The sequence below is a fragment of the Hippopotamus amphibius genome, chromosome 1, assembly GCF_030028045.1.
Source record: "Hippopotamus amphibius kiboko isolate mHipAmp2 chromosome 1, mHipAmp2.hap2, whole genome shotgun sequence".
NCBI lineage: Eukaryota > Metazoa > Chordata > Mammalia > Artiodactyla > Hippopotamidae > Hippopotamus > Hippopotamus amphibius.
The window spans coordinates 48,245,560-48,271,701 of record NC_080186.1 but is presented as its reverse complement, the minus strand read 5'-3'; the positions used below and the strand labels follow the sequence as shown (position 1 = coordinate 48,271,701).

Genomic DNA, 26,142 nt, shown 5'->3' with positions numbered 1-26,142 from the left:
TCACAAGGCTGCAATCAAGGTGTTGGCCAGGCCCGCTGAATCCTTCTCAAGGCTGGCCTGGGCTGGATCTGTTTCCAAGCTCTCTCTTGTGGCTGTTGGCAGGCCTCCGTTCCTCATAGGCTGGTGGCCAGGGGCCTCCATCAGTTCCTTACCACGTGGGTCTCCCCATAGGGCCGTTCACAAATACGGCAGCCAGCTTCCATCCGAGCAAGCAGACAGGAGGGCAAAGGGTGGCCAGCAGGAAGGAAGCCAGAGCCTTTCCATAACCTCAGTTATCAAGTGACATCTTACTACTTTTGCTATATTTTAATTATTAGAAATGGGCCACTAGGTCCAACTCATGCTCAGGGGGAAGGGGGTTACCAAGGCGTGAGTAACACGAGGCAGGGCTTGCTGGGGGCCATTTTAGGGGCTGCCTAGCAGAGCGTGTGTTTGCTGATCATCGCAAAAACCTGGATGTCTTATGCCCTTAAACAGGTGGTTGTTATTGCCAGTTTGTTTAGCAAAGAGGATCACGGGAATTTCTTGGCTCCCAGCAGAAACCAGGATTGGCCCAACTGGTTCTGATCGAGCTAGAGTTGGCTTTGGCCAATCTTCAGCTTCGGAGGTGGGTCCAAGCCTGCTTCTTTTCGGAGACATTCGGGAAGAGGCTGGTGGGCCACCTGTGGGCTTGTGGGCAGCTAAGCTCTGACTGACCCCCTGGCCATTTTAACGTGGCCAATAAAATTGCCTGAGGAGCCTGCCAAGGAGACAGATGCTGCTGCTGGAGAAACACCTTCTGTAGCCTGGCATCTGTCCGGTAATTGCTCTCCAAGAGAAAATAAACTCTTCACGTGAGGAGGAAGGTGGAAGGCGCCTGATTGTCAAGTAGAGAGATGATTTAGAACAAGTGCTGCAAATAAAGTGCCAAAGATTTTATTAAAACATAGAAGACATTTGTACAGCTCTTAAGTTAGGCTTTTAAAAAAATCTACTGACACAGGAAATGCTTCCTGTTTTCCAGGCATAAACTAATCTACAGTGAATTGAATTATGTGCAAAATGCCTCACCTGTTCCCTCACTCCTATTCTTTTTGCAGTCATATTTCCTTTGCAATAGAGAGCACCACTATTTCCTTCTGGCTTATTAGATTCATAATGTAGTAGAAACAGCACTGGCTTAGAAATGGGCAATAGGCTTAGGTGATGGATTCAACCTGTTGGAGATACACATTTCGTTCTCAGTTTCGTCATCTTTAAATTGGGATAGTAAACACTTCTCTCATAAAGTCGTTTTAAAGATTAAGTTAAACAAAAAACACCAGAAGTTCCTTGCCACATAGTAAATACTTAATGGATGGTGTTTTTATTGATGCTGTACTTACAACAACAATACTAGAAGGAACTTTAAATGTTAAGTCCTTCATCATAGATGCGGAAACTTAAGGCCCAGAAGGCTGAAGGCATTTCCTGCAGATCATATAATAGTTGTGTTGTACCCATCGAGTAATCCACCCATCCAGCCAATATTTACTGAGGTATGCTCTCTGACAGTGCTGTTCTCATTGCAGTGGCTATAAAGACATGAAGAAGTCAGGAAAACTGCCTGCCCTCAAGGGATTAGATAGACCATGAGCAAGAACAGTACTGATACATTTTAGAGGAAATATCAATAAATACTGTAAAATAAATAGAAGTTGAAATAATAGTTGCTGGTCGGAGGGACATGGGGAAGCTGCTGCAGGTTGGGTGACCTGGGAAAGGCCGCTTTAAAGAGTGGCATCTGAGGGAAGACCTGTAAGATAAGAAGAAACCTAGGAAGGAGCAGCAACTGAAAGAAGATCTTGATGTAGCAGGAACATGAAGACAGCCAGAGTGATGGGCCCTTCTCAGATCAGATGGGATATTTATAGTCATGCCAGGGAAAACACTTGCCTAAACAAATTGTGAATTTTTTGGTCATCAAGGTAAAGCGGGTTTCTTTAACAAAGGATCTTTCAGCATTTTTTAATATACTCATATTCATTACGATTTTTCAAGGAATTGTGGACCATTATATAATGAAGTCTTTTTACAACTATTTAACCATGGATTCGTTCCTTTCCTCCTTCCTTCCTTCCATCCATCTCTCCTTTCTTCTGTCTGTCCATTTCTTTTTTTATTTTTATTTTTTGCTGTTAAGGTATAGTTGGTTTACAATGTTGTGTTAGTTTCTGATATACAGCAAAGTGACTCAGATATCTATCTATCTGTCTATCTGTCTGTCTTTTTGGATCTGCCCATTTCTTATTTTTAAAGAGCATCCTAAGGAATAGAGAGATCTGTGGGAAACCCTGGGGGGCTTCCAGACCCTGGCTTCAGTTTCAGCCCACAGAGCCTGGAACACTGACTTTTTTTTTTTTTTTTTTTTGGGGGGTACACCAAGTTCAATCATCTGTTTTTATACACACATCCCCATGTTCCCTCCCTTCCTTGACCCCCCCCTCGAGTCCCCCCCACCCTCCCCACCCCAGTCCTCTAAGGCATCTTCCATCCTCGAGTTGGACTCCCTTTGTTATACAACAACTTCCCACTGACTATTTTACAGTTGGTAGTATATATATGTCTGTGCTACTCTCTCGCTTCGTCTCAGTTTCCCCTTCACCCCCCGCCCCCTCCCATACCTCGAGTTCTCCAGTCCATTCTCTGTATCTGCGTCCTTGTTCTTGTCACTGAGTTCATCAGTACCATTTTTAGATTCCCTATATGTGAGTTAGCATACAATATTTGTCCTTCTCTTTCTGACTTACTTCACTCTGTATGACAGATTGTAGTTCTATCCACCTCATGACATATAGCTCCATCTCATCCCTTTTTATAGCTGAGTAATATCCCATTGTGTATATATGCCACATCTTCTGTATCCATTCATTTGTTGATGGGCATTTCGGTTGCTTCCATGTCCTGGCTATTGTAAATAGTGCTGCAATAAACATTATGGTACAAGTTTCTTTTGGGATTATGGTTTTCTTTGGGTATATGCCCAGTACACTGACTTTTTTTTAAGTGCTCTGATGCTGTGTATATATATATATATATATATATATATATATATATATATATATACACACACACACACACATAATTTATCTATATATATTTAAATATATAATATATAAATAAATTAATAAATAGGCAATAAAGGTGTTTTGGTAAAGTTTCTCTTTGGAGGGAAAAATGTTTCCTTTCAAGTGCATCGTCATTATTCAGTATGTGCCTCTGTTGAGTAGTGGCCATGTTCACACAGCTATGGGGAGATTCGGAGGAGTTGAGAAATGAGTGAATCACATAGGGAACAAACTCATGGGTCTCTCCTTACAAAAGGCCCACAGTCTTTGAAGAATGGCTGAGTTACATTTTCTCAGTCGTAACAATAATGTAATATTAAGAGCCATTGAGCGTCTGCTGGATCCCAGGCATGGTGCTGGATGAATTGTAGATTAAACTACTAATGCTCACAACGTGTTGAGAGGAAGGGGCCATCAGTTCCATTTTTCGGTTAAGAAAACCATAGCCGATTTAGCCATTAGAGCAATGGCACGGTGCTTCAGGTCCCACCGTATTTTTAGGAGCCCATGATAAATGTTTCAATTTCTTTTAAAAGCAGAAGGAAATGAACTTTCAGGGTCAGAGATTACATTTGTCATTTTACCAACACAGTCATAGAATGGAATTTTTAACATTTCTGTTTTTAATGGAGAAGGGGCCATGGAGGAAGAAGTACATGGGACCTCTGAAAGTCACAATGTGGGAACCACACTAGGGCGCAGGAAGGTTACCACTTATTCTCAAAGCCATGCAGGGAGAAGGACACAGATGGACACAGTCCCAACCCTGCATTCTTTCCCTCCCATCCTGAGGCCCCATTCTCAATTGCTTTTACCCCACTCTCTAACTTTTAGCCTAAGCGTCTTTTGCACAGAAACAGTAAGTGCTTGAAAACGGGGGCTCCTTAATTTTAGCACCCCGTCTGCTCTGGGAGAATGAGACAGGGAGGCACAGAACTTTTTTGTAGAGAGCTGCATCCCAGGATTCTTGGGCAAAGGCACTGGCCCACCCAGGGTCCTGATGAGAGCGAGGAGGGTCGAGAGTCGGACTCTGCTGGCCCTGCCTTGTTCAAGCAGATAATTCAGCCCTGCAGAAGCGCCCCTGTTCAGTTAGACTGAGTATGGACCTGGCCTCCTGGAGCCCTTGGGTAACGAGCAAGTGGATAAACAGGTGGAAAGCAACAGTGCTGAGGTGTGCACACAGCCCTGCTGCCCCCCAGCCACTTTTCTGCCAGTTAAAACCTTTGCAAAGTTTGGCCATCAATTCCCTGAGTGAGAGTCCAGTGTAAACGGGGGCCAATTTGCATTTGAGGCACAAGGCAGTTCCTGCCACTCTCCTATGTAAAATGGAGTTTTAATAAAGCCTTTGGATGATTCTACATTTGATCCTGGGTGCATTCATTCATGCCCTGGTGATGTTCCCTACAGCATTTAGCTTCTGAGGTCGTCCTGTCTCTGGCTGAGTTTATCATCAAGAAGAGGTCTCTGAATTATTATCGAAGGTGAGTGCTTAGGTAAAAGTATAATATGTCTGCTCTTTGAGCCTCAGTTTTCCAATTGTAAAATGAGAGGCTGAGATGTTTTCTAAACTCTCTTCTAGCTCTGAATTCTATTTTTTGAGCAACTACTATGTGAAAGACCCCCGATTAAGGGCTGGGGACTTGTTTGGGGGATTGACTGAGATTATGGATAGGAAAAGTGCCATGTAAATCATATTTACCTTTATTTTAATGGAGAAGAACAGCTCTCAGTTACTAGGAACTACCATGGGCGAGGACTTTTACATACTTCTTGTTCCCCATAATAATAAAATTGGGAAATAAATATTCATATTTCAGACATGAGGAACTTAGGCTTGGAGAGGGTAAGAAATAGTAAAGTTCAGAACCAGGAATTAAGTCTAAGAATGACTTCGCCTCATGGCTGCTCTTTTTTATTAGCAACATCCTCACGCTATGTGATGCCTTTGTTTCACAGTCCATTGAGGAGAAAGATGTGTACATACATACAGACAACACGGAGTCATATCAGGATAAATTGGCTCGAGTTGGGGTGTCCACTGGTGACGTTTGCCTGGATACGGATTCTGTTGGAAATAAAAGGTGTGAAACATTCCAGGGAGAAAAGCAACCAGGACACATACATTTATGAGTTAAACTTAATCTCGATGTATTGGGAGCCAGGTCCAGTGCCATAAATATGTGCTGACCTGCGTGACTGATTCTGTTTCCTGTTCTGCAGATGGGCTGGAGGCAGGAAGTCTTCCTTTCGGATGGGAATAAACCCCATCATTCTAAGACAGCTACAGAGAATTTGACGTCTGTCTGCCTGTCTCTCTTTTAAAGTTTAGCTTCCTAAGCCTGGGGGACCTAGATAGCTGCCTCAGTTTCCCAATGTGATCAGGCTTCCGGAAGCCAGACTTAATCAAGAGAAGCCAGACAGGTTTAGTCTTCCACCTGCGGGTTGGGGGCATCCCCATGTGGCACTGCCCAGCTCTCAGGATTGGAGAGAACTCTTTGTTCCTCCGTCCTAGGGAACACACTGGGTCACTAGGACAGCCACAGCATTCACGAGGCCATGTGGCCCTTCCCACACTGTGTGTCACCTCCAGTCATCATTTTCCTGGTGCTGTCATACAAGGAACTCATAGCTGTGGCCTTTGACATCACAAAGACCTGTGTTCAGATCCTGGTTCTGACACTACCTGTGTTTTCTCGAGCAAGAACTGAACTCTCTCTAAGTTTCTTATCTGTGACGTGGAGATGAAAATATGAAACCCACGTGGTTGCTCTGGGGAGGAAGAGAGATGACACACAGGAGTGTAGTGTTTTGAAATCATCTCACTCCCGTGACAGGAGCAGGATTAGCGGGATAGATGAGGTGACATGATGATTGTTCTTAGTTCACAAAGATTTTCCTTTCCCAGGGTCGCGTGGCTGGTGAGTGGTTCAGCCAGCCCTAAAAAACCCAGCCTGGTGGGCAGTGTTACTTTGTGCTAGACTGTCAGCTGCTTAAGGGCAAGGACCCCATCCCCTCTGCCCCGGGGCCTGGCTCTGGCCTCATCGAGCCCTCACCTTTCGCTTCTTTCATCCTCTCCCCTGTGGTCCACACCAGCTGTTGCCCAAATTCGGCCTGTGTACGTGGTGCTGGATTAGATCTCAGAGACAGAGTTTTCCATGAAGTAGAAAGAAATAGCTTTATTGCTTTGCCAGGCAAAGGGGGCCCTCAGTACTGTGTGTACTGCCTCCCCCCGCCCTCCTCACCGAGAGGGTAGTGAGGAGTCTTACAGTGTTCAAGGAGCAGGGCGTGGTCAGCTCATGGACCTTCTTCTGATTGGTTGGTGGTGAGGTAATTGGGAGTCAGCATCATCAACCTTCTGGTTCCAGCTGGTCTGGGGTCAGTGTGCTTGTGGGCAGCACACAGTTAACTTCTTCCATCAGGTGGGCGTTTCTGTATCTGCAAAACAGCTCAAAGGACGTGGCTCAGAATATTTTCTATAGTCCTTGAACTAAAAGTCCTTGACTTTGTTTAATATCTAAAGTATTATTATTTTGTCTTGCTTGACTGTTTTTCTGCAGTTTTTCACTTCTCTGAATAAATGTATTCTTTGACCGAAGTTTTTCTACAGGCAAAAAAGGCAGGCAGAGGAAATGGGTAGACATTTATTCTGAGAAGGCCTTATACGGCCCTGCTCGGTTACACAGCCTCCTCACTGCTCTTTCAAAACGCTTGGCTTCTTTCTGCTGAGGGATTTGGTGTTTGGTATCCCCTCTGTCTGCAACCCTCTTCCCCCAAGTCTGCATGGTGTCACCTTTACCTTCTTCAAAGTTTGGCTCAGTGGCATCCCAGGGAGGCCTTCCCTGACTACTCATTGGAAAATATTCCTCTTTCCAGCCCTGCTTGTTCCCTCTTCACCCTTATTTTCCTTCCCGTCACTTCCCAACATCTGCCATATTGGATGCAGGCACACCTTGGTTAATTGTACTGTAATTTATGGGGCTTCTCAGATACGGCTTTTCAACAAATTGCAGGTATGTGACAGCCCTGCGTTGAGCAAGTCTATCGGCGCCATTTTTCCAGCAACATTAGCTCACTTCGTGTCTCTGTGTCACATATTGGTAATTCTCACAGTTATTTCAAAGTCTCCACCAGCAAAAAAGATTATGACCCACTGAAGGCACAGTTGATGGTTAGCATTTTTTAGTAACAGAGGCTTTTTAATGAAGGTATATGTGTTGTTCTTTTAGACCTAATGCTGTTGCACACTTAATAGCATGTGCTGCAGTGTAAACATAACTTTTACATGCACTGGGAAACCAAAGCATTCGTGTCACTCACTTTATTGTCATGTTTCCTTTATTGAGGTGGTCTGGAACCAAACCCACAACATCTCTGAAGTCTGCTGCCCTTGACTTATTCATTTGTTTTTGTCTAGCATGTAAGCCACATTCCTGCAACTGAACAACGCATGGCAGACAGCCTGCAGTCAGGAAATTAAACCATGTGGACTGAATGAGTATGTTTGGAGTTGGGGGTGGGGGGTGGGGGTGTGTTTGAATGCCCCTTGCCCCAGTGGTGTTCATGTCAGGACACTTCTGCTTCTCCCCATGTGATCGATCACACCTTGCCAAACCTCCTCTCTGGTAATCACTGAAACGCCTAATTATGATCGCCAGCTGTGAACTTTGCCCTTCCTCCTTGGTGGGGTGGCTCTGGGCTCTCACAAGGTCCAGGACAGCTGTCTCTTCAGGAGCTGGGCTTTGCAGTCTGATCACATGGGTAATGTAACATTTAATTTAATTTTTAAAAATCTCTGAGTGGAGCTCTTTATTAGAAATTCATTTGCTCAGTTTGTTGGGTGTTGTTTGCTTCTCACATGCTGAGGTATTTCCCCTGGGTAGGAGATAGTTCCGTGAGCAGTCTCTCTCTTCTACCTGAAGTTCTGGGGAAATGCTTTCTAGAAGAAATGTCACCCTGTGAAGCTGAGTTTTGGTAAATTACGGCCTGAGCAGAGGGCGCCTTCTATAGTCTGGGCAAAAGTCTTACTCTCCTTTGATTCATTTAAAGGTCTCTTTTATGCTTTTTGAAATGTTTTAAAAAACTTGTTCGTGGAGTGGGAATTTTGTAAAAGTGAATGATGTTAGAAATTATCTAATAATATCAAATCATGTGGAAGTTCTTTCTGTGGCTGGTGTTATGAATGGTGTACTCATTGGACCATAGTGGTGTCAGAAATGGACTAGGAATAAGGTGACCTGGCTAATTGTTCTGTGTAACTTACTGGGCCACTTTGGGCAAACCATTCAATCTCTCTAAGATACAGTTCTGCATTTGAAAAATGAAGACTCTAGGCCATGGTCTTGATGATATCCAAGATCCTTTCTAGCTTTAAAACTCAGGACTGGAAGCCTAAAGATTTCAGTTTTAACTTGGATACAGCCACTTAATAGCACCGGGCCTCTGGGTAAATTACCTTCCTCCTCAGAGCCCCAGTTTCTCAGTCTTACAAACGAGGATCATGATTCCTAGTTTGTGTTTCTCCAAGGGCATTAAGAGAATTTTATTTGGACACACAAAGGTGAACATACATTTTAGCTATAGAATCCTATTTTTATTAGAAGCAACTTCTTATTTTATTGTGATTTCATGGCATTGTGCCAACAAAATGGTTGGATGAAAGGAGATGAAAAGTCATTGTGAGCGTAGCATTGACATAAGTACACTACCAAATGTAAAATAGGTGGCTCGTGGGAAGCAGCTGCATAACACAGGGAGATCAACTGGATGATGGGTGATGATCTAGAGGGGTGGGATAGGAGGATGGGAGGGAGGCTCAAGAGGGAGGGGATATGGGGATATATGTATAAATACAGCTGATTCACTTTGTTGTACAGTGGAAATTGGTACAACGGTGTAAAGCAATTATAGTCCAATAAAGATCTGGAAAAAAAAAGTCGTACATCAAATTGATAGTATTTAAATGGTACTTTAAAAATATATGGGTGTTATGGTTCACTTTTGAATTTTTTTTTGAATTCTATCTTAAGTTCTTGACTTGAGCTTGGGAAAGGGATTCAGACATAGCTTTCATGAAATTTTTCAAAGAAGTATTTAATGTCCCCATTTTTAACCACTGGTTTTTTGTAAGTGTTTCCCCCTGGAATTCCTCAGGAAAAGATCCTTTCATGCTTCTTCTGATCATATATCCCTTCTTCCGTGGATGGATATTAACTGATAATACCTAGAGAATCACAAACGTTGAGTGAATGACTTTGCAGGACCAGCTGGCTGCTTTCTGGAAACTTCCAGTTAATGGGCACCTAATGGAGACTGGCTCACTTTTTAGAGATAAACTTAATTAAAAATCTGGAGTCATTCATTTACCAATTTGGCTCTTGGAGGCCATTTAGTATTAACATTGTAATCTCTATCTTGATCTTTTTACCCCTAATGAATACTCCTAATTTAGACTGTAAATTTGAATGACTGGAGCCTGTCGTTCCCTCCAGAGAGGGAAAAGGTATCATTTTATTGGTGTCAGTGACCCCACCGGCATTGGCCCAGGTGGCTGTGCAAAAGTACAAAGATTCATCAGACGGGGAGCAGGTGTGGTCTAGAGTCAGCAAATAAAAGAGGTGTGGTCTTACCAGCTGGGGCTGAGAGAGGAGGGTTGGGACCAGCTAACATACTAGCCTTACTAGCAGTAGGGTCCTGCCCTCTTGTCCTCATCCCACCCTCATCCCCACCCCCATCCCCATAGTATTAATTTTAACTCTAGGTTACCTACAGGAAAGCATAATATAAATCTAGGAGTCAACGTATGAAAAAAGATCTTGGAATCCAGAATAGATGGATTCCAGTCCTATTTTCAACACTTCCAAGCTGAGAAACCTCTAGCCCATCTCTTCTTATCCAAATATGGTAAAACAGGGACAGCAAAACCTACCTTCCTGAGTTGTCATGAAGATGAAATGAATGTGTGGACAGGAAAGTACTTGGCAAACGGTGACAGTCTTAAGAAAGGAAACGTCAAATGAGCACAGGGACAAAGGGGAGACCTGAGGGGCACCCTCCTAAGAGAAGCTGGAGATCTTTTCCTTTCCTTGTTCTGACAAGGCTTGTTGTCTTCCCATCAAATGAAAATGGGAGCCAAGTGTGGAACGGAGGAGGCGAGCTGTTTGAGCCTCAGGCCTCAACCTCCACCGGTCGCTCAGGCCAGCTCACCTTTGCTACCCCGCAGAGAAGGCAAAAGGAGTGAATGATGAAATGTCAGAAAGGCACTTGGGGGCTTTTAGAAACACTCACCAGGTAACATTACACACACATAACATCAGATAATATACAGAGCTGCATGGCTGTATTATTAATCATTTTGTGTGTTTTTTTTTTTATTACTAATAAAGATTTCAACCAGAGTCCATTTAAAAAACTATTGTGGGATGTGCTTAAGGAAATGAGCATAATATTTCTTCTAAAACTTTGTATAAGAGAAGTCTACCCAGAATCCTCGTACTTGGCAGGCAGAAATTCATCTAAACTGTTTTCCAAATTTACCAAGTGCTTGCCTGAATAGACAAGGAGCCTGGGGGTATTTCTTGCAGGAGTGATGAGTTGTGAATCCCAATATGAGATGTGTGTTAAAAAAAAAAAAAAATAAGAGTCTGTTTAAAGAGGGAAAAGAAGTTTCTGACTGTTTGGCAAAACAGGTTATTTTTAAACTGGAGAAAAAGGATTGTGGGGATTTCAAAGATTTTTGCAATTTTATTCATTAAGCTGTATGTGGGACTTGCTTGCATTTCATTAGCACAGGGGCAAACGGAGATGCAAGAGGAATAGAAGACTGTCCGTGCCTTCAGGTGGCCTTCCTCTTCATCAGGGGACAAGATGTAGATAGATCAGAAAATGACAATGTATGCAAAGCAGGCTGAGGCTGGGTTTATGGAGACATTGTGATATTGGGAGACAGATGCACGTGGGTTCTAGATCTGGATCCACCTGGGCCTTGATGTTTCATCAGTTCGGTGCCTCAGTTTCCACTACTACAAAACAGAGATAATAATACCGTCCCAGGCTGTAAAGATGAATGAGATGAGGTGTGTGGAATGCTTATCACAGAATGTGGCACATAGTAGTGTAATCACAAATATAATTATATTTTCCTTTCTTTGTTTCTTGCCCCTGGTTCATGCTCTGTCACAAGGAGATGTGTGGTCTTGAAGTTCCTTAGTAATGTTGAAGACTACGGGCTGTGACAGAATATTTTTCGTGGAAGAGGAGCTGCTCTTGGACCTTGAGTTGGCTCTCTTCTGCTTGCCCTCCCAGGGTGCACTCTGCTCTCCTCCATCCTCCTTTCCTCCCTCTGCAGTAAGGCTGACCTGGGTGGACTGCATCTGTGGGCTTCCTGGCCCCTTGGCGTCTTCTTGGAATTAGCCAATGCTGAGTTCTAGCAGGAGGCTGAAGGGTGGGTGGGAAGGTGAGTGAAGTCTGTGTTTTGATCAACTTTCAGGCTTTCTCTTGGCTGGGTTGCCTTGTGCTTGCTGTATCCCAGACTGAAGGTCACTGTTCCTACAACTTTCTCTACCGGGTCCCCTCCCAGTTCTGGTCCCTCATCCTTTCTCTCACCCCTTCGAGCCCAGGAGAGGTAACTCTTCTGCTCTTCTAGCCCTGGGATCCTGGCCTGTCCTTCAAAGTTTCCCTTCAACACAGCCCACCCTTGGGTACATATTCTCTGCACTAACTCTTTGCAATAATACTATTTTGAGTTTGTTATCTGTTTCCAGATGGGACTTCAAAGAGTGGGCTGAGTTTGATTAGGTGAGGAGATGTGTTATTGGGTAACCAAGGTGGGCTCTGAGGTCTACGACTAACCTAGTGTGGCCATAGCATGTATTTCCTGTGAAGAGGATGCACCAAGCTGTGAGTCTGGGTAGACGTGCTGGCCTAGAGCCTGAAAATCAGGTTAACATCAGATTTCATATCACAGCAGAAATCGTTCTTGGTAATTGTTTCCTGATTCACTTTGATGGGTCTGTATTGAAAAACTAATAGGTATATGGTATAGGAAATAAATTTTGGAAATTTCTCCCTTTTCCTTTCAAAGGCTGATATGCAAATGAAATGGAGGGAAGGGAAGGCGAACAGTATGGAATGAATCTCTCCTGTAGTACCAGGCAATTTGCATATATCATCGTATTTATTCTACTCAGCAACCATTAGGGCCAAGGTACCAACTTCCCAGCTTCAGGGAGGTAGACACTGAGACTCAAAGGCTTCAAGGGACTTGCCGAAGGTCACATAACTGGGACTTAGTAGAGCCATGATTTGAAAACCCAAGGCCAGTTTGTGAGATGTTCATGATTTTCCGACTTTGCCTCTGCAAGATACGAAGAGTAATGTAGTTAAGGTTCAGATGAGAGGTACAGATAAGTATACCAAAGTGTGAGCCTCAGGCTATTTTTTACAGCCTCCCCTCACCACCCTCCGCTCACCAAAGCCTCACCCCAGGACGAAGGAGTGTGACATTGTAAGGCCATGCACAGTAGGACTTTCTGCAGGAGCTTCTCTAGAACCTGACAATAGCCATACAGCCTGGCACCCCAGAGACTGCGGTATGATTTCATAACGGGAGGAATCCTGGATATCTCTCAGGGACCAGGGCATCTTATTGTTCCCATTGCACAGGATATTGTTCACTCCCTGCCATTGGGTACCCTGTTTCTCCTTCTACTGAAAATGATCTCTCTCTGTCTCCCCTAAGTGTATATATATTTCTCTGCCTGATGGCTTCTGCCAGCCTTCACTTCTGCTAACTCATAACTTCTGCTCAGTCAGGCCCTTGCTTCCTCAGGACGTCTCTATGTCCTCTACATCTTCTGGCCCTCTTACTTCTGGACAGAATCTGTATTAATGAGTTCAAATTCTTGAGAGAGAATATGCCTGTCTTCTCATATGTCTGGTCTGTATCTAACCCTTCCTGCCAGGCCGAGTTGTGGCTCTGGTCAGCCAGTGAAATGTCCTTGGGTAAGGAATGGACTCCTGGTGGAGTCAGCTGGGACTCAGATTAGGAAGTGGACATCTCAGGGTGGGGCATTATTCTGTCTTTTCCAGTTTACCTTCTGCCTCCAAAGACTCACTTCACATCCAGCCCAAACGCAGAATATAGGCAAGGTCTCCCTATGATCTCTTCAGTGAAAAAGTCCAGATTCTTATAATATCAATTATCTAAATCATATTCCAATGATTAGGGCGTGGACATCTTTGGGAGAGGGGGCATTTTCCTGCCTGCCCCCAGCACCTACCACTAAGCATCTTAAATAGATTATATCTTTTAATACACTCACCGTATCTGGTATATATTCTCAGAGTCATTGTACTTTGCAGTGGACACGTTCAGGCTCAGGGGAGTTCGATATCAGGCCCAGTCATGTGGGGCCAGGGAGTGGGTCATACTGGCCCTCAAATCACATGTGAATTCCTTTTACCATTATGCCTGTGTTTCCCATATATGTGGCTGCATATTCGGATCCCCTGAGGAGATTTTAAGCATCCCCATGCCCAGGTGGCACCTCAGATCAGGTAAATGAGAATCCCAAGGTGGGAGTCAAGAGTCCATAGTCTTTCCAGCTCCTCAGGGGATTCCAGTGTGTGGAAAAGATTGGGAACCTCGGCCCTGCATTCCATTACTCGTCACTAGAGGCTGATGCTCTGAGGGAAGGGTGCACGTGGTCAGGGAAGCCTTCCCAATGAAGGGGAGCTTGAACTGAGAGTTGAAGGCATTTGCAGGGTGTAACAGTGAGGAGGGCATCTCATGGAAAGGTAACAGCTTACCATGTTGGCGATTTGCTCAGTATTTGCTGAGTGTGATGGAATTTTTAGGTTTCCGTGAAAAGGCTGAAATAAATACATTCACAAATTAGGAGACAACAGGGAAAAAAGAGCTCCTTTGTCAAAGCATCCGTCCCCATTTACGGCTTGAGCAAAACACAGCCCCACGGTTATCACTGTTGTGGATGCGTTTTGTGAGGGAGATAATTGTGGAAATTGGGTTGCTTCCCGTCAAGTGCAGATCCTTTTGTGGAGAAAATTTGAGCTATCCGTGTATCCCATTTTACAGTAATTGAGATTGGACTAGCAAATCATTAGCGAAGCAAAGGAAGATGACGGGCTCTTTATTTTTTTCCAAAGGAAGGTGGAAAAAAATTTGATGTTTGAGAAGAGAGAGAAGAATTAAAATGGGATGTCAGTGATGGAGAAAGCATGCCCATCCCCTGGCTCTCTGGGCAGGGAGAGGGTGGCACCTCTGGGCAGAGACCTCCCTCTAGTGGGGCCAGTGGGCAGGGCTGTTGCAGGTGCCCCCTGTGATCAGGACAGGTACTGGGATGTGGACCATCTTGGGATGGGCCCCCGCCCACGGGCACCCTGAGAACCAGGCAGCTTGGGGACATCTGTTGCTTACTGGCCCAGCTCGCCACTGACAGATGTTGGCCTGTGTGGTTCTCTTTCCCACTGTCGCCTTTGAAGATAATGAAATGCAGCTTGTGGAATGGAGAGTCAATAATGGCAGTATATAGTTTAGGTAAATCAGCAGGTGAAGCTGCCAGATGGGACTCTTGTTTATTTAAAATCCCCTTCCCTGGGAGGGCCTCATTAAATACTTGTCTTTTCTTCCCGCGAGACCCTGGGGAATAGCAATGGTTACAAGTTATTCAGACACATCCTGGAGGGAATGGGGATGATAGCAGAGGGCGTTCACTCTCCAAGAGCAAATAGACACTGTGCCCTGCCTCGTTATGTGGCTGGTGGGGTTAAGATGAGGACAGGCATGGGCTAAGAAGCCAGTGATGAGGAAGATGCCCTTTTAGGACTCGTGCTGGGGTAAGAAGGCCAGCTGAGGCCACGCCCCATCCTTGAGAGGGTGTCACTGTCCCAAGCCTTGATTCATCTCTCTCTCTACCTCCCCCATGTAGCCCAGGGTCTGCTGAGTACACAGTGGGGGCTTAGAAATGTGTGAAACATCTGGTTTACAGAACCTGTAATTTAACGGCTATGTGCTGAAGGAGTTGGGGATATTTGCTTTTTTACTATTTCTTCCTGAAAATTCATTTATCTAGGACATCTTTGGAAAGAAAAATTGAAGAGCCTAAACTCAGGAGCTCCCCTGATGCAAGCAGTCTCCCAGTTGGCCCCCTTATCCCCAGGACTGCTGCTCTCTAGCCCAGGTGATTCCTGGGCTATCATCTCGAAAGAACCTGAACTGTGTCAACCACTCCCCTGTTCAATTGCTGTGGTGGTCCCCTGTCACCTGCTAGTAGTCACCACCCAGCCATGAATCATTTTTGAAGTCTGCATCTGGCAGATATGTATTAATTTTTAGATATAAATTTATATACACGGGCTACTGTGAGTCTACATGTTAAAGTAATAAACCATCTCCTGTTTTTTAGATTAAAATAATTGTAAGTAGATATTGCAGAGGTTGATATCTTCACTCCAGTGGATTTTCTTCAGTCCTCCCTGGGCTGCCTTCTCCCTGGTTTGAAGACTGCAGGGTCTCTCGGATGCCCATTTTGCAGATGAAGAAATTGAGGCTCAGAATGGTTTAGTAGCTTGAATGTCTAAAGGTACATAAGCAGTCAGTGGGAGAGTCAGGCAGGATTCCAACCTAGCTTCTTAGCATATTGCTTTAGATTCTGCCACTTACTGATACATTTTTATAAAATCGGAGGTGAAAATTTTAGAAGGTTGGGTAGAAGTGGGGCCCCAAATATTGAAAACACTAATGGAATTATTTTAAACTAAACAAGTTTTTCTGATACTCTATTAGTTTATGTAATGAATTTTCATGGTGCAATAAATACTCAATGAAACCGTGTGATCCATTAGTTAAATGAAATGTTCCTAAGTATGCCATGTTGCTGTCACATAAATTCCTTTAATATTGCTAAAATCTGGTTCTGACACTTGTGAGCTTTGCATTTGATTAAAGAAGCACATTCTGTTTTTCCTTCCATTGCCTTGCTGAAGGCTAACTGATACCTGAGCGATAACAGTGCCTGCCTTCAGGAGCATTTTATTTTCCCCAAAGTTATTTCACTTATTCCTGTTCATTTAATCCCATGAATTATAGCCAGCATTATCCCATTTTACAGATGAGTGAACTGATAGACCACTTAGGTTTTTGAATTCTAGATTTGCCCTAGAAATGCCAGACCACCAGATAGCTGTATAGCAAGATCCCAATTATTTATTTTTCAGTGTAAAAGAAAGCATGCTTTGTTCAGAGAGAATTGAAAATGACTTGAGTCACATTGTTTTGACCCTATTCAAAAGTATTACTGCTATTATGCTTTAGTATTATACTCTCAGCATAAGTTAAGGGACATTGAAAATTCCCTGTTGGATTTTTTTTATAGAGACAGTGCTGATGTTAATGTCCGTGGGACCACACAGCGTTGATTTTATGAAAGCCTTACAGGCACTTTTCATTCTCTGTTTATGGTTTAAAGTTATTTGAGCATGGACTTTGTGGAACCTGTAACTGATCATATTTCCTTCTTTGCTTTGGCCTCTAGGAATCTCAGAGATAGGCAGCCTATCTTCTGCAACCTTAGAGATTTCTTTTTTTTTTTTTTGCTGCCCTATCCTTGTTTCTGCCTTTACCTTCATTTCCAATCCTTTGTTCCCCTTCACTCTATTTTTCCTCATTCATTAACTTTATCTTATTCTAGGGAATGACTTTCTGTTAAACTTTCTATAAGCTGCCTGAATTCTTTTTATTTTTTCATAACATCAGGTGACCATAACCAACAAACAACACAATGAACATGAGGTCTCAGGCCAAGAAAAATCTCCTACTTCTGTGATTTTTTTCCTTCCTTTCTTGACATACACAGTGTGGCAGAACATACAATCAAGGCACTATAGGCCTTGATTTGGTCTAAAGTGAAGTTGTTAATCTATCAACTTTGTGGTCTGCAGAGTTTTAAAGCCAGCAACATAGTATTTTTCTGGAAGGGTTTGGTCAGAGCAAATGATGGCCCTACATTTGCTGTGAGGATGGTGGTATTTTAACAGTAGAGAGAGATGTAGTGTCTTCAAATATCATTCTGGTAAAATTTTTATAGCGCTTGCACTTCTGACACCCCTGGCAGAATTAAATATGTTGCCAGTGGGCTCCAGCGAAACCTTGCTCTTTCTGATTTCTTGTCCCTGAAAAGAATGAATGTACAGAATGAGCAAATTTTAGGCAGTTTCCAAATGGGCTAGATCAGATCGGCTAGCCCTTGACGTATTAAAAAAAATAGTAAAAGGGTTCACAGTTTAAAGTCATGTCCCAGGGATGGAGAGGGAGATGGTCCAACAAAAGTGGACTTTGGCTACGTAATTAAAGGAGCTTGCAGATGAAAAGTCTTGGGGCGGGGGCAGGGGGGTGCACAATTCCTGGCATGGAGGAAGAGTCTGGAGGGGTCCAGAGCTCAGGAAGAAAGAGACCTGCTTGAAAGTTCTTGGTCCAGAGGCTTGTGTCAAGTCAAGCATTCTGGGCAGATACAGGATGAAGTTGGAATCTGTAATAAGAACTGACAGCCATAAACTAATTTTAAACTCAACTAGCCTTGGGAATTAGAAAGCATGCCATCCAGGGAGCTGCAGTGGGTCTGAACTTTTTAAAAGAAAAGTAAGACCAGAACTGACTTTGTTACATACCTGTGTGTGTTAGGATCTGAGCTAGGCTTTTTTTTTTTTTAACTTTTAAATTTGGAAATAATTTCAAAATTATAGGAAAAAGTATAGAAGTAAGAATATACAAAAAAATGCCCTATGCCCTTTACTTAGATTCACCTATTGCTAATATTGTATCACATCTGCTTTATCATTAGTGTATTCTCTCTCTGTGTATATGCACAGATACACACACACATGCTACATGTGTGTACGTATATGTAGAGGATTTGTTTCTCCTGAATCATTTGGATCGTGCATGTGCCTAGCCCTTTATACCAAAATATTTGGTGTGTATTCTCTATGAATAGGTATATTCTCTTATACAGCCATAGGAAAGTTATCAAATAAAATAAATTTAACATTGATGCAATATTTTTACCATATTCAAAGTTGTCAATTGGCTCACTAATTTTTTTTTTAATTTTATTTATTTATTATTTTTGGGGGGTACACCAAGTTCAATCATCTGTTTTTATACCCATATCCCCGTATTCCCTCCCTTCCTTGACTCCCCCCCCCTCGAGTCCCCCCCACCCTCCCCGCCCCAGTCCTCTAAGGCGTCTTCCATCCTCGAGTTGGACTCCCTTTGTTATACAACAACTTCCCACTGACTATCTATTTTACAGTTGGTAGTATATATATGTCTGTGCTACTCTCTCACTTCATCTCAGCTTCCCCTTCACCCCCGCCCCCTCCCAAACCTTGAGTTCTCCAGTCCATTCTCTGTATCTGCATCCTTGTTCTTGTCACTGAGTTCATCAGTACCATTTTTACTAATTTTCTTTTGTAGCATTTCTTTTCTCTCTAGTAAAGGAGGATCTGGTACAAGTATTGCATTTAGTTGTTGTACCTGTTTCGTTTCTTTTAACCTAAAGTATTTCCACAGCCCATCATTGTCTTTGGTTATGCCATTTTTGAAGAATGGACTTTCTCCACATTTTTATACACACGTTCTTATTAGGTTCCTGGCCAGGATGCTGCATGGTAGTGATGTGGTCTTCTCAGAGGTGGTTTTTTTTTTTTTCCTTACAAGACTGTCATCTTTACTAACCTACATGAGTATAATGTAAAGAACTGATGTACTTGTATTTCTTCAAGCTCCTTTTTATCCAGAAAAGTTCTCGCAACTATAGGATACCCAATATCCATTTGCTTGTCTTTGTTAGTGCTAATTTTGATAACCCGATTGAGGTGTTGTTCAATGTCTCCATCGTATGATCACAGATTTCCCCCTTGCAACTACAAACAAGTGAGAAGGCATTTCTAAGACCTGCAAATGACTTGCTTCTCATTGAAAAGTTTACCCTGGATTTAGCATTTATTGGTGATTCTTGTCTGGCTAAGCTTTACTCTGATGGCTGCAAAATGTGATTTTATACTCCAGCACGTCCTCTGTATTTACCAGATAATATCCGTTCTGCTCTCAGCAAGACAGGCTTCCCTTCTTCCCCCACTTGTTTATCTGTGTTTTCAGTGTGGATTCCTATTTTTTCAGTGGTTTATTATTTATTTACTATCCTTAAATTATATTGGTGTTTAAGCTGTTTCAGAATAGGCCAGTGAGAGCTGCTCCAAGATGGTGTCTGTATGCTTGTGACATGTCCCCATCGTTGGTGGTGGTTTTGTGCACTTCCTTACTTTTTGGAACAAGATATGTCAGGCTTATCTTGTACCTGCCATGCCCCAGCTCTGGAATCACCCACTTCTCCAAGAAACCCTGGATCCTTTTACTGCAGAGTGGTTGTAGAAACCAAACTCTAGGTATTTAGGTGTCATGTTGTCACTGGGGTATCTTTGCTTCTAAACCTGTTCATTGGACAGGGCTGGGAAATATATGCATATAAACACATGTATACATGTACCCATATACAGATGCATGTATATTTTATAAACCATGAGCTCACCCTGAAATCTCCAATTTCCAGACTGTCCTCACAGTGCTCTTTCCTGCCCTCCCCTTTCCATATTTTAATGTCTCTTCCTGAATAGTGAGAATCTTGGCTCCCAAGAACATTAAAGATTGTACTTCCTTATCCAATCTTATCATACATCTAAAATAGTTTTATAATTGCTTTGCCCATAAGACAAAAAGGCTTACTGAAGAGTTTCAGGCTTGTTTGCAGCTCCCCCTGCCCCAATCCTGTTCAAGACTGAGTATAAACCGTCAAATTGTGTTCATAAGCTATTTATATTAGTTCTTTCACTCCCCACCCCTTCAGTGATTGTGTGTATGAGGCTGCTTTGAAATACAGTTGGATTCGTTTCCATCCACTTGCAGTTTCAGCCTTTCCCCGACTTCCTATCCCTGGTAGCTTAATTTTACTTTCTTCATTAATGTGCTTCCAAGTGTGGAAATTAAACAGAAAGCTATACTCTGAGAAGTATCACCCTCTGCCATGTGCTTCTATCTGGTCACTCCATCAGTCTACCACCCAGGATCTCCCCATCTAGAAAAACGGCTTCATTGTTTTCTGGTGTGTTTTCCCTGTTTCTTTTTGTACAGATAAGTAAAGTCTCCTCGTTTCTACACAAAACTAGCATGCTGTAGATTGAGCTAAGCGTTGTAAGTGCCCAAATTTCATTGATCTTCCAAATCTCACACACTTGGTGGTGGTCTTCACATTTTACTGATGTGGAAATTGAGGCTTCTCATCTGCACTATTGCAAACCTTTGTGCTTTGTTGATAAATGGTCTGTTTTCAGTGTTTTATAGTTCAAATGAAGGTGATTAAGATGCTTTAAATCATGAAACATCAGGTAGTAGCACATACAATTTTTCATCCATAACGTTGCTGCCACTCAAACCCAAAGTCCTGTTTCTGGGAAGTCTACCTCTTCATCTAGTTTTTAAGGCTGGTTTGTCCCTTTAGACTGGATTTTGCAGTGTCCTTAGTATATCACACAAGGTTTAAATCAGGGTGTGGCACCTGGCTGGAAAGGTTGTTTTTGACTTTTTGTTTTTTCTTTTTAAAATTAGGTAAAATTCACGTAACATAAAATTAACTATTTTAATGTGTATAATTCAGTGGCGTGTATTATATTCATGCTGTTGTTCAGCCATCACCACTATCTAGTTCCAAAACATTTTCATCTCCCCCAGAGGAGACCCTGTAACCATTAAGGAGTCACTCCCTCTCCCCTGCTTCCCCTACCACCTGACAACGACTAATCTGCTTTCTATCTCTATGGATTTATTTATTTTGGATGTTTTGGAGGTAAAGGGACTCACACAATAAGTGACCTTTTGTGTCTAACTTCTTTTGCATGGCATGTTGTGTGCCAGGTCCATCCGCCTTGTAGCATATCCATCCTTCACTCCGTTTTACGGCTGAATAGTAGTCCACTGTATGGGTACACCACATTTTGTTTATCCGTTCCCCAGCTGATGGACCTCCACAGGGGTTTTGAGTGAAGTTGGGGAGAAGAGTGGCTTGTACCCTGCTTTGTGCTGTGCTATATACTAGCCATGTGACCATGAACAAGCTGCTCAACTGGCTTGTGCGTCCCTTTCCTCATTTGTCAAATGCACCTAATACCTAATAATAATATCTAACCCTTCAAGTGACTGAAGGATTGGCTAAGATAATATGTGAAAAGTTCATGGCATAGTACCTGTCAAATAGTGGGCCTGATAAACATTATCTATTTTACTGTCAGATCGTATGAGGGTAGATGGGGGAGGAGAGAGCACACAAATGTGTGTTATAGTAGGTTTTTAGTATATGCTTGTCCTGTTGTAGCTGTTCAAACCTTTGTGTCTTGTTTAATAAAAAGGGCTATCTGTTTTCTCTGCTTTGTGGTTTGGTGTTTTTGCCCCCCTACTCCCTACCCCCCATCACTGAACATGGGATTTTACATTTAGAAGCAGTTCAGTAGACAGAATGTCTGTAGTGGAATGTTACATAATTCACATTTAGACTTGAAGAGCTCATTATAAAAAACCTGACACACTTCAGGAATATTAAATTACTGCAGATTGTGTGGAGCAAAGAAACATTATTGAAGCATTTCAAAATTCTAGGCGAGCCTGAATTTAACTGATAGGGTTTCACAGCTTTTACTGGGGAAAAATGATTTGAGTTGTCACATGGTTTCTGGCCCTAGAGGACTTTAATCTCCTTAATTACAAAGAAACGAATTTCCTAAATAATTTGGAGCTACTTCACAGCATTTGCTCAACCTCTGGCTTTTGGAAAATTAAAGGGGATGCCAGGGTCCTGGCAGTGGAATGTTCTCTCCATACTGTAGCTTCCTTATGCAAGTTTTCATTTGAAATGATGCTGGTTTCCTTTCATTATTGATATGGGGATGTACTTCAGGAATTCGCAAGTAATGCTTATAACACTTGAACACAATCACATTTTGTCAAAGAAATGACACTGAAGATGCCCACAGAATAGGGAGAGGTGCTGTATTGTGGCTTACAAAGTCAAAGAGAAGAAAATGGCCCAAATCCAATCCAGTTTTATACATCAACTTTTAAGAGTGCTTGAAATAGTGTAAAATCCATACATTTCAGTTCATTTCAGTATTTATGGATTAGGTACCTACTGTGTGCAAGACCAGCATGGTGGGAATATCTTAGGTTCTACCATGTCCTGCAATTTGTCCTTAGAAAGCAGACTTAACCTGCCTTCGTTTCCTCCTCTATGAAAGGAGGATAATAATATGAACTTGAGCCTGTGTTATGACCTTATATTCCTGTGTTGATAACACAGGAAATTATTAGTGCCTAATACTTATTAAGTGCTTGCCAGGAGAGGTGCCAGAGACTCGTCCAAGCAAGTTACGTGTGATCACAAGCTGCTCCATGAAGTTGGTACTGTTATCCCCATTGTAAAGGTAGAGAAATTGAGGCAAAGAGGGGTTGAGTAGCTTCCTCAATATCACATTGCTTGTAAATGGCTCAAACTATGAAGTTAGCCAGGAATCAGATCATAATGTAAGTAAGGAGAGATTCTGTTACCCAGTCCAAGCTTGTGCTGCTCACTGCACAACAGGCCAATAAATCAAGAGACGAGTTGTCAGGGAAAGGAGTAGTGACTTTATTTGGAAAGCTGGCAGAACAAGAAGCTGGTGGACTAATGTACCAAAGAACCATCTTACCTGACTTAGAATTCAGGCTTCTTTTATACCAGAAGGGGAGAGGGTATGGTTGGTTGTTGCAAACTTCTTGCTGTTTTAATCCTTTGTTCTCGCAGCTGTCCATGTAGGCCAAGTCAGGATGTTCCTGTAAACCTCCAACTTCTTGCCTTTTTAATCCTTTGTTCTTGCAGCTGTCCATGTAGGCCAGGTCAGGATGTTCCTGTAAACCTCCAACAAGACAAATGTTACTCTTTGTCCTGCGACTTTTTTTTTTTTTTTATCTCTATATGAATGGAGAAGTGTTATACTTTTAAAGGTCAGAGCCTTGAGAATGGGCTATCCTGTATATTTCAGGCTATAGACAGCATTCTTAACTTGTAGCAAAAGCACTAGAGTACAAAGGTTAAAGTAAAAGAAACAGATCCAATATAGAGTCAGATTTATTCTTCCCCGTTACACTTCCATTTAATAGAGGGATCAGAAAATCTGTCTGCCTAAGATACCTCTTTGTACTGAACCTGGAGAATGCCAAGGCAGACCTGACAAGAAAAATTCTATAGAAAGGTACTAGCACAAGGAAAAACTGGGGAGATGGGAAGGTATATCACCTCCCTACTAGACTTATGTTTCCTTTCATTATTTTTGTTGTTAATGTCAAGCTTCCTTGGACATGCTGTTCCTTCTGCCCCAAACAACCATTTATTCATTTATTATACATGCATTTATTGAGTGCCCATTGGTCCTTTACCTTATCATCCATGTGACGGAAGCATCATTCTTTAAGATTACACAGTGGAGAGCTTCTTCTCTATGAAGTTTATTGACTCTTTCAAGCAAAGGTGAAAGCTTGCTCCTTTGTACCCCAGGATGCTCAGTTTTTGTCTGTTTTCAGTCAGGCCATGGGTGTTGCAAGCCCTTGCATGAGTGACACCTCTGCTAGACTGAGCTTCTTTGAAGACAGGAATCAGGCTGTGACTCTGTGCTCTCGGCCTGCGTGGTTGTGCAGTACACATCTGTGAACACGAATGAGCCAGCACTTGCACCTGGCCTGTTGTAGATTCTCAGCAGATATTTGTTGCAATGAAATGACTAGTATTAGTAATAAAATTAATTATGTCCTTACATGACCAAGTTTTGTGACTCTGCCATCTCTCATGGAATGTTGTCTCTTAGGGGCAAGAGGTTAGGAAGGGGGTGATAGCTTAGTGGCATGGTGCGGATAGATGACACACAAGTGGCAGGACAAATTCTCATTTTCAACCTGTGACTTCATGGACCCCATTCTAGGAAGATAATTTTCCATTTTCTTTAGTTGTAGCCTTAGATCCTCTACTTTAAGTACCTTCATTCAGGGCCAATGTCCTCCTAGAAAATAGTTTGTTAAATAGTTTGTTAAAAACAAATAAACAGGGACTTCCCTGGTGGCGCAGTGGTTAAGAATCCGCCTGCCAATGCAGGCGACACAGGTTCGAGCCCTGGTCCGGGAAGATCCCACATGCCTCGGAGCATCTAAGTCTGTGCACTACAACTACTGAGCCTGCACTCTAGAGCCCAAGAGCCACAACTACTGAAGCCCAAGTGCCAGAACTACTGAAGCCCACGCACCTGGAGCCCATGCTCTGCAACAGGAGATGCCACCGCAATGAGAAGCCCACACACCGCAATGAGAAGCCCACACACCACAATGAAGAGCAGCCCCCACTTGCTGCAGCGAGAGAAAGCCCACGCAGCAACAATGACCAAATACAGCCCAAAATAAAATTAATTAAAAAATAAAGTGAATGGGAATGTGAGGCATCCCATTGCTTTAATTATTAAAAAAAACAAAAAACAATATAGGTGTCTTTGGATAAGGTGTGAATTTCCCCATATTTAAGCCATACTACAATTTTACGTGGCTTTTATATTAGACTTTCTAGTTAAGCCATCTTTAATTGGTATGATTAAGAGATTTTGGTCATTATTCTTTTTGAGCTGAAAGGGTCAGCCTTTTCAGATTACACAGTTCTAGATCTGTGGCATGAGCTAAGGATTGGCTGCACAGTTTGAAGATCCATTTCCAGTAGCTTTATCTTAATATTCTTTAAAAATGGGTAACTGCCAAAATGTTTATTTTTCAAGTGAACTCTCACATATAACTATCAGAGAGACCATCCCTGGGAAAGATTGTTGACTTGACCCCGGGAATACATTCATTCAATTTAAATGAAATCAAATGAGATACTGTGTGTGAAGCAGGAGCTGAGGGCATCGTATGTAGTAAATGTAGAGTAAATACTGGCTGTAATCGAAGTGGTGTTATCATCGTTCTTAGCATATTCTCTCTTCCCAGCACAGTGTCTGAACTTAATAGCACCTAGTAGTGTGCAATGCGCATTTATGAAAGAAAGAAGGGATGAAATGTGTGTCTGCCTGCTTCTTTCCTTTTCTTTTCCTCCCCACATTAAATGCTTGTCTGCTCTTATAGCTGGGGGAAAAGCTGACATAAAAATTGGCTTGCTGGAAAGTTTCTCAGCCCCATTTGTCACCTTACCCTCAGAGCCCAATTGTATGTCAGCTGCACATCCCCTCTGATGCCTGCCAGTGAGGGACAGACCACAGGTCACTTCCCTATGATCTGCTTTAGCTGCCAAGGCTCTGGTCAAGCTTGGCTGATGGATGGCTGCCTCGTTGTTGGAAATGTCCCCACGGGGCTGCTCAGGAAACATGCCTGTGCTGTATTTTCTGGGTGGCATCTAGTGCTTGACAATAAGAAACATGGAAAACAGAATTGAGTTTTGCTTCTCTTGAAAATCCAGAGTTTTAAAGATCTGGTTTGCATTACCGATTTTGAGCTTTGCAGATAAGGCCTCTGATTCTCTTTGTTGTATGAACCCTGTTAATGGCTTAATGAAACCATGTGCACAGTTTTTACATGGAGACCAAGGTTTTCCTGTTTTTGTATGTTTGACAGTTCCTTTTTTGCCTTCCTAATTTCTGACTTCACCAGGGTGGTTATTCTGAATGTTCTTTTCCTTTGATTTGCAGTGCTCGAAAGGAGTGAATGAAATGTGCAGCACGGGGTGTCAGTTCTGAAGGGAGGAGTCGTTTTCTTGGAGAGGAGTCCTCAATGAGCCTGGCCGAGGCCCGGGATCTGTGTGTAGTGGACTAAGGATTTAGTAGGATGTCAACTGAGACAGAACTTCAAGTAGCTGTGAAAACCAGCGCCAAGAAAGACTCCAGAAAGAAAGGTAGGGCTCAATCTGTTCCTTTCCTAATGGCTACTTATCGT

The 26,142-nt window shown here is 42.7% G+C and overlaps 1 protein-coding gene across 3 annotated transcripts in view; it reads left to right on the top strand.

The window, feature by feature from the left end:
• Nucleotides 1-26,142, top strand: part of DAB1 (DAB adaptor protein 1) — a 414,727-nt gene that overhangs the window by 110,956 nt on the left and 277,629 nt on the right. For all 3 annotated transcript variants that reach the window (XM_057744820.1, XM_057744802.1, XM_057744811.1), the window contains exon 2: nucleotides 25,899-26,101. In XM_057744820.1, the coding sequence (XP_057600803.1) occupies nucleotides 26,035-26,101 (67 nt within the window). In that variant the 5' untranslated portion in view covers nucleotides 25,899-26,034. The remainder of the gene's footprint in view (nucleotides 1-25,898; nucleotides 26,102-26,142) is intronic.